We start from the raw sequence: 18,676 nt of genomic DNA, 5'->3' as shown, positions 1-18,676 counted from the left end.
GTAATATAAAGCCATAATGAATATACACAAAGGAAATAACTTCTGTGGGTTTATAATATATGTTTAAATCAGCAGAAATCTGCGCTAAAACAGTCGAATTGATAGTACGTTTGCCTTCCCGGTAAATAAAGGCTGTAGATTCGAACCCTTATGTGATAGTGGATATTTGCGAATGTCTTAAGGTGAGAGAGGATTTCATAACTCATTGTAGACCATTTACTGGTCTACTTATTGGAGATCTAGAGGGGCTTGAGAAAGAAACGTGTTTAGTTCGATATTCCCAATGTGTACTAATGTGTTATAAAGGCTTACAAGTTTCTTGGGGGTGAGATAAATTAAATAAAAATACCTGTGATGAAATTTTCAAGACTTCAAAATAACTTGTTTTAAAGTTACACTTATTTTAAAGTGTGTGAAAAATAAACGAGAAACAATTGCTGGTGTGAAATAAACTTAGGTGCCTCCTAAGAAACACGAAAGCAAGACGCGGTCTGTGTTCCATAATCATAAAACGAGAACCTAGAAACTCTGATGTCCAGAAGATAAGGACTAAAAATATTTGAAACATTTAATGTTCGCCAAAATTATTATCTAAAAAAAGATGGAAGGAGGTAAATATTTTCCAAATCGATACTCTCGGATATTTTTTTTTCTTACACGCACTCTGTGTTATAAATCTTAAGTTAAAGAGACAGACAGGAATAAATGAGAATATCAGTGAGGTGGTACGTGTGGAAGAGATGATTGTTGTGGCATGAGAACACCTTATGGTGAATGATGATCGCTGTGCTAACATGATCATGATGTCAGCTGCACAGCCCTACAGGTGATGGATGGACAGATGAATTGATAAGACCAGTGAGGGTGTGTGCGAAACTGCCTCTTTCCGTCCTACTCACTAAGCGAGAAATCAAAGACAATGATTAGAACGAAGCTATGAGCTGTTTATAAAGTTACCCCAAACAAACTTACAAAATTATGTTAAAACAGGAAACCGTTTCTGTAATAAGTTAGTGCAATGACGTCGTTGCAATTTAAGCAGTCCCAATTAACCCCCAAAACGAAACAAAAACGAAATCTCATCGTTTCGGCTGCCATCTAAGTCATCATTCTTTACCTTCGATGCAGGACCTTTCTCATATGTCGTCTAAGTTCATGGGATTGGCAGTCGCCGCTTTAATCTCAAGACGGTAATCGCAGTGGCTAAGTGAAAAAAGTCACAATTTAAGATAACGTAAACGGACGAAAAAGTACGACTGAAGAACGGAAGAGAGAGAGGAGTGTGAGAAGAAGCCCTCTAGTACGACACAAGGAGATTTCAACGAATCCCATCTCCTGAACAGCACTCGTTCATCGAGACCTTTCTGAAGCTGAAAAGCAGCGTCTCCTGTCTAAATGCTAAAGCGGTCGCATTATTAAGGAAGCATCAATTGCAACGGATGCTTCCTTCGCTTGGCAACTGAAGAAGTTGGTATTCCCGCATCGCTTGTGCAAGATATAATATTATCACGGCGCGCTAATCATCTAATGAATTTAAGACCATTTAAAATTGCTCCACTGTTATTATCATCATAATAACAGTAGTATATAGTTATTATCCATGTTATATTAACGATCTACATTATGAGAATATAGATCGTAATGCAGAATGTTATTATGCAAATCGTATTGTCATAATAACATTCGATACTATTTATATAACACCGTCCCTAACCATACGAAATCGTTATCGTTACCTCTTGTATTTTTCGCATGTGTGCGATTTCTCCTGTCCTTTCGTTTCTCCTCCATCTTTCATTCTGCACTTGTGGGCATACATTTTTGTTCCTTACATAACTTACAATTGTAGATATAAATTAGAAAGAAAAGGCCTTAATCATTAAAATGCTATTGTTTGACACAGAAAAAACACATTAAGGTAATAAAAAAATGAGTCTCCACTATTCTCTGCTGCGTGTTAATATAATAATAATAATAATAATGTAAAATGCAATTTTTATGTAAATCATGTCCATGAAAGATTGTAAACCTATAAGGTTAACCTACAGAACATTAGTACTTGGGGGGGAAGTGAATTTTTTTTTTTTAAATTTTTTGGAATGTTAATTTATTTTCTACATATTCCGTTTCACACCATTTCAGCCCTACATTTATCTGTTTAACTGTAAATTATGATTAATCCCCACTGTTAGGAATAATCTGTACCAGTTGTAATGAGATTAATTATGATCTGCATTGTAACAAAGTGTAATGTTGTTGTGCATAAGCATGCAATAGTTAAGAGATAACGAATTCTCGCTAAAATTATTATTATTATTTTATTATGTGTTTGTCGCCTATGTTTGTGTGCATGTAATTCCTCTTAAAGAATAAATTATTATTATTAATAAACAATGAAACTGGTTTCTTTTAGACGGAAAAAATTAAGCGTCGCGAGGCAGGATGATTTAAGCAACACACAATGCTGTTTATAGAAAGCTTGAAGTAAGTATTTCAACATTTGGACAGCGCTGTATTTTATAGAAACCAAAACCGTCCTCAGCCTGTGAACCATCCTTTCGGTCTGATGGCATTTCCCACCCCGTTTATGCTTACCCGCGACCGCCATCACAACCCCATTGTGATAACAAGAGCTCAGGCATTCTGGATCGTTCAACATCGAAACATAAAAAGTGCATGTCCCAGATGATCTTTAAAGAAATCACCGTGGAAAAGTATTACTCTGGTCCAGATGTTCTTTGCAGTTACTGAAATAAAGCGGGTAAAATTATAACTTTCCACTATGACCACGTTTAATCAGGGAAAAAACCCAAAGGGGAAAAAATGTGTTCTCTTTGCGACATTTACAATGAATTTAATTCTTCTTCTTTTCCTTTCACTGTATACTTTAAATAGCCAATCGGTCGGCTTGATAAGACCAAAATTGACTTTTCACCTGCTTCATTTTACATCCACCAAATGAACACCTTTGCTAACTGCTTTGCTCATCTATGAGCTGAAAAACATTTGCTCCTTCTATGACCGGTTACGTTAGCTTCTACGACATGATTAGTCCCATATTAAAAGGGGATCGTTGCTTCAGATTCTCCTCCTCGACTCGACTTCCACTATGACCACGTTTAATCAGGGAAAAAACCCAAAGGGGAAAAAATGTGTTCTCTTTGCGACATTTACAATGAATTTAATTCTTCTTCTTTTCCTTTCACTGTATACTTTAAATAGCCAATCGGTCGGCTTGATAAGACCAAAATTGACTTTTCACCTGCTTCATTTTACATCCACCAAATGAACACCTTTGCTAACTGCTTTGCTCATCTATGAGCTGAAAAACATTTGCTCCTTCTATGACCGGTTACGTTAGCTTCTACGACATGATTAGTCCCATATTAAAAGGGGATCGTTGCTTCAGATTCTCCTCCTCGACTCACTTTCGTCCTGTGTCGCGCACTACTCAGATTCTTCTCGCTGACTAGCGCACTGACTGACAAAGGCCCAGAAATTCCTTTTTATTCAGAGATGAAATTTGACCCCTGATCTCTCTCTCTCTCTCTCTCTCTACGGTACGTTGCGCATATAACGCTGCATCATGAACTCGACGATCATATTCTAAATCTGAACTAAATATGAAAATATATACGAATATAGAAAATTTCTTAGATGAAATGAAAATGTGTTACGAAACCACAGCACGAATCAGTTATGCTATTTTTCCACCAATGATGTCGACATACTCTTAGTCGAAAATACATTCGCCTCTTATTATATTTCCAAAACACGCCATGATTACGTAGTCCAGTGTTTCCGTCTTTTTTTCGACGACCGTAAAGAAAGATCTTTCATTCTCTCGAACTGCAGGACGAAGGACGTGTATTTTGGCTGCTTGCCAGATTAATCGTAGCATATTCACTGATCAATAAAATCTCATTTTAACAACAATTAGCTTGGAATTTTGCATTCAAAGTAGTAATTCTATTACGCAGGAACCTCAGAACGTTGCCACACTTGCAGGCCATCATAATGAAACATCTAAGGAAGGAGTTATGTAATTTCTTTGTGCTCCGAACACAATGGTTTGGTGGTTTTATAGTAATTAGCTATTCTGTAAAAGATGACTTTACAGTGTTTGCTCACAGGAGAGATTGGTAAACAATTAAGACACTCGAGGGCGCTATAATAATTTGCAATCTTTGTGTTGCAATCATTATCAAAAGTTTAAGTCCGGCTACGCACAAACATCGAATTGCTTTTTTAATAAAATCTCTCTTGGCACAGAAAGCGATTTCGTAATGAAGAGAATCCGATAGAGGGCAGAGAATTAAAGGGTCTGAGCAAATAATGTGAGAATTCGAAAGCTATGTAAGTTATCCAGTAATTTCAGAGGTTACTCAATGGTACAATCTCTTGATTTATATTATTCTCTTTTTAGATCCCCCCCCCCAGTGAATAAACATTTAATATGCTTTGAACCATGTCGTCGTCGTCTAGCGCAGCGCTTCCCAAACTGTGGGCCGCTTCCCTCTTGGGGGCCGTAAGTTTTGTTGGGGGGGGGGGGGGGGGGGGTCGTGAAATAATGAAAACAAATTTAAAATGTTTTAAGACTAAGCAGATTTTTTTAATCTTAAAAGAAACGTATTTAATTTTTAAGAAACGTATTTTAATGATATTCACAAATTTTGCTTCTTGCGTATTTCGGCGATGAATGAATATTAGTAAATCTGTGCTTATTCGTACAAGTTTCATTTCAAAGGGATTGATAAGAAACACAAAAAAGATTACAAATGCAAAATCTTGAATATAAATACAATAAATATTATAATAATATATGTCTATATTACGATTTTTTTTCGATGGGGTCGTGAAATATTTTAATTTTTCCAAAGGGGGCCTTGGCATCCATAAGTTTTGGAAGCACTGGTCTAGTGCATGTTGAAGCGACGAGGCTGGCAATTGCCTTTATTCTTCAAGCAATACTTGTTTGTTTGTTTGTTTGTTTTGAGTAACTAAAGTACATTTTCATTCGAGAACCCTTTCTTATAATTCCCATTACAGAAAAAAAAAAAATTCACAGTCTTTAAAGAAAGAAATTACCGTAAAAATTAATGATATTTTCCAACACGAATGAGAACAATGCACTGTGAAGGGCGCTACAATAATTTGATAACAGAAAAGCAGAAATGTTATCGCTATAATTTTGCGTAATCCACACATTCCTTCCAAACACTTAAATATCCCCCTGTAAGCAAATAGTACCTGCTGAAAGTAAAATAAATAAATAAATAAATGCACTTTGCGCTGTTTGGGAAAGTCATCAAATAACTGGATAATCCTCCACCTTGGAGACGGAGAGGGTGGAGAAGCATCGCTTAGATAAAAGATCCATAAGGATGTTTAATAGAATTTTAATAGAAATAACTCTGATGTGACGTTCAAAAACAAGAAAAGAAAAGAAATAAAAAAGGCGAATGAAAAGTAAGAACATTTCGCTCGTTCAGTTTGAACTTGGACTGGATGCGGTTGCTTACTGCAGGGGGAGGAGAAATGGATGGAATCACCTGAGGGATGGACCACGAGTATTTGACCTACGGATACACGAAAGCCTTTACGATAGCAGCAACAACAACTGAAGTAGTAATTATAAAAATTAAATTCCGAAATCACAGAGCGGGATCAAGAGTGGGATTTCATTTTCTTCGGGGAAGATCCATTCCAAGGATTTATTGCGATCAACTTCTGATACTTTTCACTACAAATTTCTTATCAACTAGCCAATGAGGACTATTTTACGACGAAATAACAAAATGATAAGAACAATATTTATATTGTACAACAGTCACTGGGTTGTACCTCCCCCCCCCCCCAAATACCCTCAGTATGTTTGCTATTGTAGCAGTTAGAGAAAGCCAACAAGATGGCGAAGTGTCCTGAATAGAGGCGCACGCAGAGATTCGAAAATGCTCTGCGTTTCGGGTGTTATTTAACTTGCAGTTGCAATTTCATTACATATCAATCCATTTTTTTTTTTAGTATAAATACATATTCGATGTCAATACGATTTCTATTCGTATTGACATCGAATGTTAATCATTGTTAATCAGACCCCTTAAGGCATATGGAATTTGCTTATTAAAAAATAGAATTCATGCAGGTTTTATCACGTACACTCTCATTAAGAGTCAAATGACTTTGCACTGTGTTAATCACTCAATTCCCGATTAGCGATATTTATTATTATTATTATTATTATGTTTATTATTCACATCACGTATACAAATTATACTATTCAACTTGTATAATCATGACAATATTTCAAAATACAAGTCAATGCACAGTACAATGTTACAAAATAAAATTCAAGTATTACTATCATATTCTGTTACTAACACTTATTTTGGCTATTATTTTATTATAGTTAATAAAAGTTTTCTCGTATATGCAAGTAGAATATAATATATTTCGAATGGTTTAGAGTAATGTAAGTTGGTTAATGCAAATATGTGTAACCAAGGGATAATAATTTACTCGGATAATATCTGAATACAGTTAACTAAATATATCTTAAACCCAACATGCAGCCACCAATCACAAAACAATCTGCTGCGCACATACCCTCATATTATTATTATTATTATACTCCTAATTTCCAACAGAAAACATAAAAACACGAGGAACAAATGCTTTATTTTCCTCCTTTTTCTTCTGGATTTACTACATTATAAATTTCAGTTAATGGTCGATGGAAATGTCTAATTTGAACTACTGTTGAATCCATAAAATCAAAATCATTCAAGCACTTTAACAGAGAGAAACTGCGACACATTTTGGTACGTAAGACAGGCACGAGATCTTTTCTGGCTTCGCCAATGAGAGAAGCCTAAAATTGAAAATAAAGACTTCGAGGCTGCTTAATTTTACCACTAGGCCACCACCCCACAACAACTTTCGTTCTGTCATCTTGCGAGGTCTTACTTTATCTCTCTGCATCCCATCCCTTGAATCTCTCTTCCTTTCCTACCACCGCAGGATTCCACGTGCAGTGTTTACGCCACTAACTACTGCTTATAGATAGAGGAGTAACTATGGAACACCGTAATATGTTTGGGATAATCCAATGAAAGTTCTCAACACTGCAAACGCGCTGCTTGAAGAGGGAAAAACAATTAATCAGAGATTAATTGTTTTGTCTTATACTCTTTAGTACAGTATTGCGTTTTCACTGCATTTCGCATTGTTCTTCTGAAATAATAAATATAAAAAAATTCCCATTTATGGTGATGCTTACATTAAAAGCTTGCATAAACAAATAACAACATAGTCATCTGCAAAATCTACAGAGCCAATAATGCGTTCAAGCTGAGCATTTTAAGGCGAAAAGTCGGGCTACGTGTTGGGCTTGTTGTCAGACTACAAAGAGCTACTTGTTGCAATTCGAAGAGTCGTCAGTTAATTCCAGTCTTCGGAAGACTAGCAAGAACTTAGATATCAGAGACCAGAGGCAGAGATCGTGCATTTGCGGCAAAATAAAACTGGAAACCGAGATGTGCACACCACTTCAAATACGGGTAACTCATAACGGAACTAGTATTGCAATGCATTTGCAGAAATATGTCCTTCTAAAAGAGGCAAACGACAGCATTAAATGACTACTGCTTGCGCATATCGTGTTAACAAGATGAGCGCAGTTCCTCTGGCCCAGTAGCCAAGGCTTGCTATCTGCACTCATAGAGATCGCTCCGCTAATAACTTTAAGCCTCTGGTCTCACATCGTCCACTTATTGTGTGTTTTAATCTGTGTTGTTACAATTTTATACTGTATCCCGGAAGATGCCTTTGTGACTGGGATGAAATATGGGAACTACTGAATCTGTGTTTAATAATGCACTGTGCTCTTTTCATCAATTAAACCAGAAAATGAACTCAGTTGCTATTTGAAAGCCTCCGTAACTCAGTCGATATGGACGACAACGTTTGGTTGGAAAGACGTGGGTTCAAATCCTGTCTATGACGCAAAGAACCTTTGTAAGGACTTTTCAATTGAAGGTGGGTTAGCCGGTCTCATACGGAGGTGAACGGTGTTTTTCCGGAAACTCTGTTTTTCATTTTCCATTACCATATGCCGTTTCGCAACTAGAAACAGGAACGTGTCTTTTGGAAAACACTCAAACACTTGGGTTCAAATCCCAGCAAAGAGATACTGTCGAGGCAAAGATGTGCTGCGGACTATCGTTTTTTTTTGGGGGGGGGGGGGGGATGAAAGCAAGATGAACACGGTAGGCGCGATACTGATCCTTTTATTGTTTGAATCTCTCAGTCATTTCTATATTTTTTTTTTAAATCTCAGAAACAGATCTTTGATTCCAAGAATATTTCTAAATTAAAATTACGTTACAGTATGAAAGAAAGAAGTAGAGCGGAGGAGGGAGTTCCAATTTTTGTGAAACATTTTCTGGAGTGTTAGAGCACAGTTGCACGTTATTCCCTGTCACTTTTTTTTTTTGTGATTTTTCTCCATAAAAGGCTGCAAATCTTTAGAATATTAAAATCGTTGGTGAGCTAAGGGTTAAATAACCCTCCAGAAATCACGCTTGAGATTAAACGTGGAACTTCTAGCAAGCCACTTCAGGCCTGTAATAAGGGGGAAGGTTGGCTCACACCAGGAGATAAAATTCATCTCCAATCTAAAGTTATTGGTACAAATGAGTATTAATTTATAACTTTCCAGATATTGAATATAATTTAGAAATAAGAACTGTAAACAGATGACGGGGACGTAAACTACATCTGCTGTCTTCATACTACGCACGATAATTTTTCACAGCTCCACCAGCACCCACCCCCAAACCAAAGTAAACTTAATCACCCACTCGAAAACACGGCTGTTCCTGCTTATTCAATTGGGAACATGTTACCACTTCATCAGCCTCCTCGCGACTACTCCACGACCTTGTAAAGCAGAGGGTCGCTCCCTAGACACATTCGGTCTGACTGCACACACACACACTCTCTCTCCCTCCTGATTTTCTTTACGTATCATTAATTTACCCTCTGGAACCTGAATCAAACCGCTTTCTGAGAGAGAGAGAGAGAGAGAGAGAGAGAGAGAGAGAGAGAGAATTCGATTCTTGCTCTGCTTTAAAAGATTTTTTTTTATCTAGAGACATTCTACTTTTAAAAAAAAAGAAAGAAAAAGAAAACAAAAGAAAAAGCTGTTGGCCTTATTCCTTATGAAATAGTTATTGTTTATAAGGTTAATTAATATCTGCTGTGTTGAACCTGGCAATCTAACCGATAATACATATTCATATATTTAAATCTCGACTTTTAAGCATAATTATTAAAATAAAAAAAATAAAAAAAATTAAAAACTAAGCTATCTCAAGTGATTGCAGCAGCATAAAATTAATTCAAAAAAAAAAGGGGGGGGATCAAATTCCATGAAATAAACGAAAACATTCTGATTTTCAGCGAAGTTACAGCTGATCAAAGCGGCGTGCGACTTGCAGCTGTTTACGCCTGGTGGTGGGGGGGGGGGGGGATGAAAGCAGTGTGTTTTAAAGAAACTTCATCAAAGCAATTGGGCAGCTGGTCTGACCTAGGAAACCCCCTCGATGCTCTGGGCGACTTCGTCGAGCTCGTTAGGGTGTGTTTTAACAACCGTTTCGAACTGCTCGCCATCCCCTCCTGCATTGGATCTCGACTGCACCAATCGTGGCAAGTGCGTCATCGCTCCGCCCCAACACGTGGCACAGTGGATGCCATGCGCCCAGAGAACGCGGGCCGTTATGTTGATTTCGGACGATAATGCTATTAAGTAGCAAGCACGAGGATATGCGGCCGTGAGCCTTGAGGCCAGCGGATTCAATTAGGTCCGCAGTATTCCATCCGAGTTGGCACAAAGGCCGAAGATTTACATAATTCCTGACTAAACGGAGCCGTGCAATCTATTCATTACAAAATTGCCGTTTAACAAGATTGAATTTATCACTAAGTGGCTTCCCTTATGCAATCTTACTAATGAAAAAACTGCTTATATCCTCTCGGCGTCATTAAATCTTCGCGAAGATAAAAGAGTGATTAATTGTCTTCACTGGCCTCATTAATTAATGTGGGCCTTTGAGTTCTGTTTCCATACGCGCTGCACAACATTCTGCTGCTGCTGCAGTCATATACAGTACTTGCGCTTTTTGCACTTGCTCTGCACGCACAGAATTCTGCTCTGCACAGGTCATCATAGTTTCATCCTTCTTTTTTTCTTCCAATAGGTCTGGTTCCAGAACCGGAGGGCGAAGTGCCGAAAACACGAGAGCCAAATGCAGAAAAGTAAGACAACTTCTCGTAATCGAGTCTAATTTCATTTTTAAACATGAAAGTTGTGTATGCAGCGGCACAGGTTTTAAAAAGAAGCGCAAACTGTTACTTCCTCGGGGGTGGGGGGAGGGGGAAGGTTGTGCACATCGTCCGAAGAAGAAATAACACACACAAATTATTATCATTATTTTCTGTTGACTGTTTGCAGAAAGTGTAAAACTCGGTGTGAGATGTTAATCGATAACATGGAAATGATGGCGACCAGTTTCGGATCTCACTTTGATAACCTCCGTCTTCAAAAATGAATTCCTTCTTTCCTGTTTCAAATTTATCTTCTATTAAATTAAATTATTTATGAAGACATGTTTTCTATTAATTTGATTAAATGTCTAAATGACATCAAAAAGGAATTAACTTTCCTCATCGATAGCATTTAGACACGGAATTCAATTTTTTTTCCTGTTTAGCGAGCGGTTTGTCAGAGTAACGATTCGCAACTAAAGCGGTTTTTCAAATCAATCGAAACTTCTTCTTCGAGACAGTAGATGAAAATAAGAAAGAAAATGAGTGGGAAGAAGAAATAAACGACATCTGGTTAGCGGTGTTTTCCTGTTGATCATCGTGTGTGTCGGGTGAATGGAGGAAGATTACCCTGGAACTGTTATTCGGACCATTTTAGCCATCGAATAAGTCTGATCTCGAAAATAAAGTCGTTTTTTGGAAGATTTACTTTTGGTTTTGAACACTCGGTAGGACAAGGTCTTGATGTGTTTGCACAATTCCGTGAAGGGATGAATCGAAATTTAACCACGAATACGTACAGTGGCTAAAATCACCTCCTCGGTTGCATTTTCCTTCTTCTTCTTTGCAACTATTAAGTTTAGTTGCTTTTTTTTTTCTTTTTTTTTTTTTCAAGACCATCCCTACATCTTCAGTTTAGTCTTGCAAGACCTCTCTTTCCCTTTGGAATCCAGTTCTTTACTTTACTTTTTTTTTACCCATCTCTTATCTTTATGCATTCTTCTACATATTTTTTATTCCATTTTCCAATGTGTTTAAAGTATTGTAATGAAGCTTGAAGTTTGATCCCAAGGAAACAAACTTTTTCGTTTCTTGACCACAGGGATGAAACATTTCTCAAGAGTCTATTTATAACCAAGTTCGAACATCGTGAACTTCAGAGATAGTGTGGAGAGTCAGAGCATCCGCTAAGTCTGAGTTTACTGCATAATTTATGGCAGATTGTTGCACGGTAATGGGACTGATTATCACAACGTTTAACGCTCAGAGCTGCTATTGTATAATTTAGAATTTTTAGGTGTACTTGGAGCCACACGTTTACACGCCAAAAGTTGTCCAATTTAAATCAAAATTAGTGTCGGAATATTTTAAAAAGAACCACAAAACCAAACTTATGGAAAGTCAACCAGATCTCACATAACAGTCATACGATCGACCAAACAGTGCTTTCGTTAACAGATGCTACACTTTGTTCAGGGACGCACCCTCCTCTCACTAAAACAAATTTACTTATGGATTAAAAAAAAAAAGTGATTATGTAAGGAAATGCGCAGGCATTGCGTTTCAGAGAATGGATTAAGAGAATAGTAAGAAAAATCAATTGAGGTGGATTCTGAATAAGTTGGATTTCTAAAACAGGTTCTAATGCTAGTAGAGAATTATAAACTGTGTCCGTGGAAATATTTTTAAAAAAGGGATGCAAGGGAAATGAAACCACCCTTTTAATGATAAAGTGTTAAGGTATCCATGAGAAGAGAGGAGGCGAGAGTACAAGGTTGACCTGCTTTCTCTTTACGGCACAGGGCCACGTGGATTCTTATAGGGATTTAAGGGAAGCATCAGGATGAAGAAGAACCCACCCTCGAGAGGACTGTGGTGAATTTCGGATTCGTACATGTTCAGAGGAAAAATCAACACAAACGAGGAAAACATCGGGGATTGTAGTTAAAAAGAGGATAACTTTATATCGAAGAAGTCTGGAGAGAAAAGAAACCTAGACATTGCAGAAGTAGCTACAAAGTCAAAAAGAAAAAAAAAAAATATCAGAAATAACAAAGCAAGTGAGGATGACTAACAAAAGCAAGACATTCTGCCTTTACTTGCATTTCATATTTTGGCTTTAAAGTACTTCGTCCTTCCTTCTCTAATCTCCGCTTATTTTTGTTAATGCACTGAGTAATGCAACAGCTCAGGTTCAAAAGTGATGCTGGGCATTTCTCCGCGGGACTCTCTCGAGAACATGTGCTAGAAAAGAACGAAAGTCCATCACTGGAAAAAGGGAATTAAACAAATTCCACTGGTTCTCTTGTGCTATGTGAATTGGAATATGCAGTCGATGAAACAATAATTTCAGTTCAATCCTCGATGACATTCTCGGTTCAGCACTCAACGTACTGACTTCATGGGATTTGTTCAGAAGTTTCACGTCTAGAAACGTGTGTCCCATTAAGAATGATTCACTGTGCGTGCTATACCTTCATGATCATGAACGTGCATGTTTGGGGGACAGAGGAGAAAATCCCTATTAACACGACAAACTATGAAAGTGAATGTTTCGTTTTAATACGGACAGGACCCACCATTTTTTTTCTTATGACACTCCCATCACAAAAGGTGGCGAACAATACACAGAGCGTCAGTGAGTGAAGTATTACATAACCTGAAAAGCCTGCTCTAAACACTAATAATAGAAGTTTCATTGGATTGTTAAGATTACTATAATGATTTTTAATAAAACAAAATTTTGAATTACGGACCAATACTTCTTACGCGTCTGATTCTCATCACCAGTGCCGTAACTATATTTTAACCCTGTGCAAGATTTTATTTTTACCTCCTCTTTTTTTTTGGGGGGGGGGGGGGTAATAAAAAAACAAATACGATAGAAATAGATCAATTAATTTTTAACTTTAACCAAAAACGTTACAGAATCAGTCCCCACGGCTGCAAAATTTGAAAATGAAAATATAAAAAGCTTTTTGATACCCCATTTCAGGCCCCCTTCTTCGTGGGTCCTACACCTGTGCATCCCCGTTGCACCCACCTAGTTACAGCACTGCTCATCACACTGAAAACATTTCTGAAACGGAATGTTTGGTAGCACAATGCTCCAAACTGAAACGTAATTTCTGGACCCTGGAGGTCATTGAATCAGATGATTAATCGAAAGGCTTCTCTGTACAAACCATCGCTGCGTCGTTGCAATGATGTTAAACACAGAAGAATGTCAAATTTTGTGGTAAACTGCGGAAATCACCAACAAACATTACGAGATGGCGAAAGGGAGAGCGGTAGGACCCCTAATCCGTGCAAATTTTACAGATTTAGATCAGAAAGTCGAGAGATCCCTGAAGATGGTATTGGGATTCGACGCTCTTGCAATTCTCAAAACTTGTGCAGTCGATGCTCTGCTAGTACACATCGATCATGATCGACGTTGAATACTTCATATGGAAACCTCCAGGCTTTGCTCGCCTGAACATGCGTCGTGTCTGCGCAATTCACATCGAAATCGTATGAATGAATGTATTGTACATGACCAAACATGTTTCCAAAACTGCTTTTTTATGAGGACCCGTCTGTGTAATGCATTAGGCACGCTCTTTCAAGTACTGCAACAGGAAAAATTGGCTTACACTTTCCGAAGAATGTCATTCCATCTTTACACACCAAATCAATGCGAGGAATCCACGATCTTCCCCAAACCATTGGTGGCCAATCATGTGACGAAGCTCACAGATGGAGAAAACTTTTTTTTTCGGCCCAGAAATAAACAAACGTGGCAGATTCAATAATTACATCCCCTCAAAAAGAAAGCCTGGTTGCGAGGAGCTCGTCTTTTTCAAATATTCTTCCCTCCAGAAAAGAAATGATGCAGCGGCAACTAAACTATTACTTTCCAGCGTTTTTGTAGATTCGGAATCATCTAAGGAATGTGCGAAAAAAAAAAGCCTCCTTGCAGGTGCCAGCGCGAATTTTTCAGTGCAAACCTTGCATTCCTAACACGCGAAGGAAGAGAGAGGATGGTCATTTATGATGCAGCGTTACATGCGAGGCAAAGTCCGATTATTTATTCAGATACCCACCCCTTTCAATATGCAATATTAAGAATAATGTGCTGATCATTTCATGCATCTGCCATAATACGGCCCCCATTTTCAGAACTTAAAAAAAAAGACTTCTCCGGTGGTCGTTGAAATTTCTTTGGATAAACACACATTCCAATTCGTTAGACATTAGTGGGTGTTCGTATTAAATGTAACCGCCACGCATTTTGTCCCTGATTTATGTAAGTTATACGCAATATAAATATAATTGCTGAGATAAAATTTCGAAGTGGGTTTGAAATTGAAAATACAGAAAGTACAAGTTCAAAACCTGAACTAAGATTATATCAAATCAAGCTTTACAGTGGGAGCCATATTGCGGGTTTGTATACCAGAATGCCGAAAAAGACGGGGGGGGGGGGGTACTCGACATCAACCTTGAGAAAAGATGGTACGAAGCAGGAAATCATTAAGAATGCCTTGGATGACAGCCAGAGCCATCGGTTTTAATAAATGTTTTGGAACAGAAAATCAGAAAGCCGCACTTTTTTTATAGGAATCGTACGTTGGAAGGTCGACAAGAAAAGAAAGTAAACAGTTGATTGGTAATTAAAATATTACGAATTTCTTTCCGATTGTTAAGAACTCCGCTGTGCATTGCGGTGCTTGCTAAGATGCAAAGAAAGAAAAAGGGCCGTGCAGTTGTTGGGTGAGGTGAGGGGGAATCGTTCGCGAGAAATATTGAACTTGTGCCACTCAAATAGACGAGAACGCCTAGAAAACCTTTAAAAATATCTTCGCGTTTCTTCTAGCATTCCCAAAACAGACCAAACATGTTCAGAAAGTACAGAAAATAATAGAATAATCCAATTTATTTTAATGGATTGATGTTAATTAGTGAACGATGCCGAGAGAGAGAGAGAGAAACAGAAATGAAAGATTGCAGGAAACATCAGAAATGCCAGTAACTCTGCAATGTTATGTGCAGAATGAATCCTGTGGACTTTCAAAAATAATTCGGCAGTTTTTTAGCATTCCCAAGTCCACGGTTTGCGACGTGCTGAAGCAATGCCAACTAATTGTCTGGCCGTCCGATGGTGACTTCTATATGCGCCCAGGTACGTCTAAAACACTAACTTATAGGAGGAGAAGCTCCTTGAGAAGGCTGGTTATCATCTCGCCGTCAGACACCGAGAATCTGTGTGTGTGTGTGTGTGTGTGTGTGTGTGTGTGTGTGTGTGTGTGTGTGTGTGTGTGTGTGTGTGTGTGTGTGTGTGTGTGTGTGTGTGTGTGTGTGTGTGTGTGTGTGTGTGTGTAGATGCGAAGAAATTCCATTTCTACTTCCACAATAAGGACAAAGCTGCATGTCACGAATTTTCAAAGAACAGCGGCAGCTCAAACACCTTTACCATGGAACACAGAAGAACCTGGAATGACATCGATCGTACGGAGCGATGTCATTCCCTCCATTCGATCCATTCCTTCTATTGGAGCATGTCTGGAGAACTCTTAATATTGGCAGTTGCATCTTCCAGCACGAAAATGCTCAAAACAAGAATGCAGTTTGAAGAGAGAAAAACATCGCAGCATTGTGATGACCAGCAGACAAACCATTATCTGAATGAACTCAGAAGGGAATGGCCAACCATTTCTCTTTCTAGTAGAACTGGCCTTGCGTGCGTGCGTGTGTGTGTGTGTGATTTAAAAGAAAATGAGACGTACGCACAATGTATACTCTAATCTTATTACAACCCGAAAAGTGGAAGCATGTTAATTATGTGAGTTACCTAATAGCTATTCTGATAATAATGCGGATTAATATTACAATAACTGCATGCAACTTGATGAATGCATTGTTTTCATCGCGATGTTGCCTGTCACCCTCCTTCAGATATTAGAGGAGGGAGACTTCCTCTGGACCTTTTTCTCAAAGCATTTTTCTCTTTCTTTATAGATCTGATGATGGCTGCTAGTACTCCTATAGAGTCATCCCGCATCGCTCCTTACATCAACGTCAGCAGCGCAGTCGCAAGGCTTCCTCAAGACCGTTATCTCGTTCCCAATACGCACTACCTTCCATACGCCGATCCTGCATTTCTAGCTGCCGCTCAACACTACAGTGCTGCAGCTGCTGCTGCTGCAGCTGCCCAGAGTTCGCACCCAAGCTTTCTCTTTTACCCGACCCCAACTCACCCATTTAGTCTGTCTGCGCTGATGGCAGCAGAAAGACTCAATAATAAAAACTCTAGCATCGCAGATCTTCGTCTGAAGGCTCAAAAACATGCGGCAGCATTAGGGCTCTAGGAGCCGTGCGGAGATAGTGGACTTGAGTGACCAGTTCCTAGTACACCGCTGTATATATACATAATTAAAAAAAAGACTAATTTTAGAATTTACATTGTGAAGAAGACCTCCACAGAAATCTTTAGGAATAGCAGTGTCGACTAGGTCAAGCTGGCAGCAGAGCGTCGCGAAGTGGCTGCACATCCACCTATTTGTAATTAGAGCAACAGTAATAATGACTAAGCAATATATATTGGTACGGTCCTAAGTTCACACAATCGCATCGTGCAGATCCAATGGAATCTCCTCCTCCTCCTTTTGCTCCTCACAGCAGTCCAACTGCATTTTTCTACGAGGTTTGTAAGAGGAAAGATCTAATAATTTCGACATGCAATAAGGTATCTGATCCTACACCGAGAAGAACACAGATTGAGCTAGGAGAATGCTACCACTGTTTGTCACCTACCTAGTTGTCACTCCCGACATTGGTGTAACCAATGCTTCCAATAAATGGTAGTCACAGTGCCAAGGCGCTCTTGTTGTTGTTTTCTTTCTTTTTAATAATAATAATAATGATAAACGCTCTTGCGTGGCCTCGTGGTAACTTGGATGATACGTAATTAGCGGAACAGACCTACAAGTTCGATTTTGGTCATTGTCATTAATACAACCTTTTCTAAAACTAATTCCTGAGTTAATGTATCTTAGTTGTAGGTAAGTTTTTGGCCCAGCGGAAACTATGGTTTTAACCTCAACTGAGAAAAATGCAAAGCTCACACGATATACGCATATACTATGCTAGTCGAAATTAGAAACAGTACGTAGGAGCAGTTATCAGCTGTTCTCTCGTAACCTTTTGTCTAGCACTCAAGAAAGCGGGGGGAAATGTACTTAACTTAAGAGATGTGAAAAATGAAAAACAGCCAATCGAATTTCAAAGCGTAAGGGCTAAAAGAAGGACACGTATTCCCACAAGGGAAGGGAAAAGATTTTTAAATAACAAGGCATTCTTTCAATACCGTATCATGTCATGCATAAAGATACCCTTCTTCGTCAACGTTTCACTGTACCTTCCGGATACGAAATAACCCTAAAAGTCATTTCAGTTTTGAAAATATTTCACATACTCTTGATTAATATATGGCCTCTACTGCGGTCAAATCATTCGTGAGATACACCTAATGACATAGTGCCGGAAATATGTCAGAATGCTAACGTACTCTATGGGTTACTCGATGTATGGGAGGTGGTACCAACTGTTCCCCAGAAACCGTGTCACAGTTAAAGATAAGACTTTGTACAAAAGTTTGCCGTCACATCGCCCACCTCCAAAATCAAAGGACAATAACAAATTGAGCATCAAACCACACTGTCATCAGAATACTGCAAAGCTAGAGCAACAACGCTCACGCCATGGATGAAGCAAAGGTTCCAACTTTCGGTTGAAATGATAAAATCTGCTTGAGTATGCCAAGTAGCGGAGTAGCTAGTCAGTATTTCAGCTTAGAAGCATCACACTCGAGAACGAAAACAAGAATGCTATCCGCAGATCAGTGGTAAGATGCTGGCCACTACTTTCAGGCATGTTGCATCCCAGTCCGATTTATTCTACAAAGGTGGGAATCGTGCTTTAAACAGTTTGCTTTTGGTCTGTTGGAATTAAGGCAGAATCAACTAACACTGTGACACCAGAACATTATGTTTGCTAACTGTGTGTGTGTGTGTGTGTGTGTGTGTGTGTGTGTGTGTGTGTGTGTGTGTGTGTGTGTGTGTGTGTGTGTGTGTGTGTGTGTGTGTGTGTGTGTGTGTGTGTGTGTGTGTGTGTGTGTGTGTGTGTGTCTCTGACTAGTTTGCGTGTTTGGCGAGATAAACAACAGGAATTTTCCTGCCACTTCCATATGAGATCGCGTAACACACTGGAAAAGTTATTATAAATGTTTTCACTTTTGAATCTAGGGACATAACATTGCTACTAGACATTTTAGATATTAGATGCTACTAGATATTTTAGCACTTTCCGA

General features: G+C 38.6%; 1 protein-coding gene across 1 annotated transcript in view; it reads left to right on the top strand.

Annotated features, from left to right (window-relative positions):
- LOC150102872 (short stature homeobox protein 2-like) overlaps positions 1 to 16,676 on the top strand; it is a 51,763-nt gene extending 35,087 nt beyond the window's left edge. The window contains exons 3-4 of the mRNA XM_090397963.1: positions 10,260 to 10,317; positions 16,327 to 16,676. Coding sequence (XP_090254089.1) covers positions 10,260 to 10,317; positions 16,327 to 16,676 — 408 coding nt within the window. The remainder of the gene's footprint in view (positions 1 to 10,259; positions 10,318 to 16,326) is intronic.
- Positions 16,677 to 18,676: the final 2,000 nt, after the last annotated feature.

The sequence above is a fragment of the Typopeltis vanoorti genome, chromosome 9 (genome assembly GCF_054136105.1).
Source record: "Typopeltis vanoorti isolate ZY-2024b chromosome 9, IOZ_Tvanoo_1.0, whole genome shotgun sequence".
NCBI classification, from domain to species: Eukaryota; Metazoa; Arthropoda; class Arachnida; order Uropygi; family Thelyphonidae; genus Typopeltis; species Typopeltis vanoorti.
This window is presented reverse-complemented; position numbering and strand designations above follow the sequence as displayed.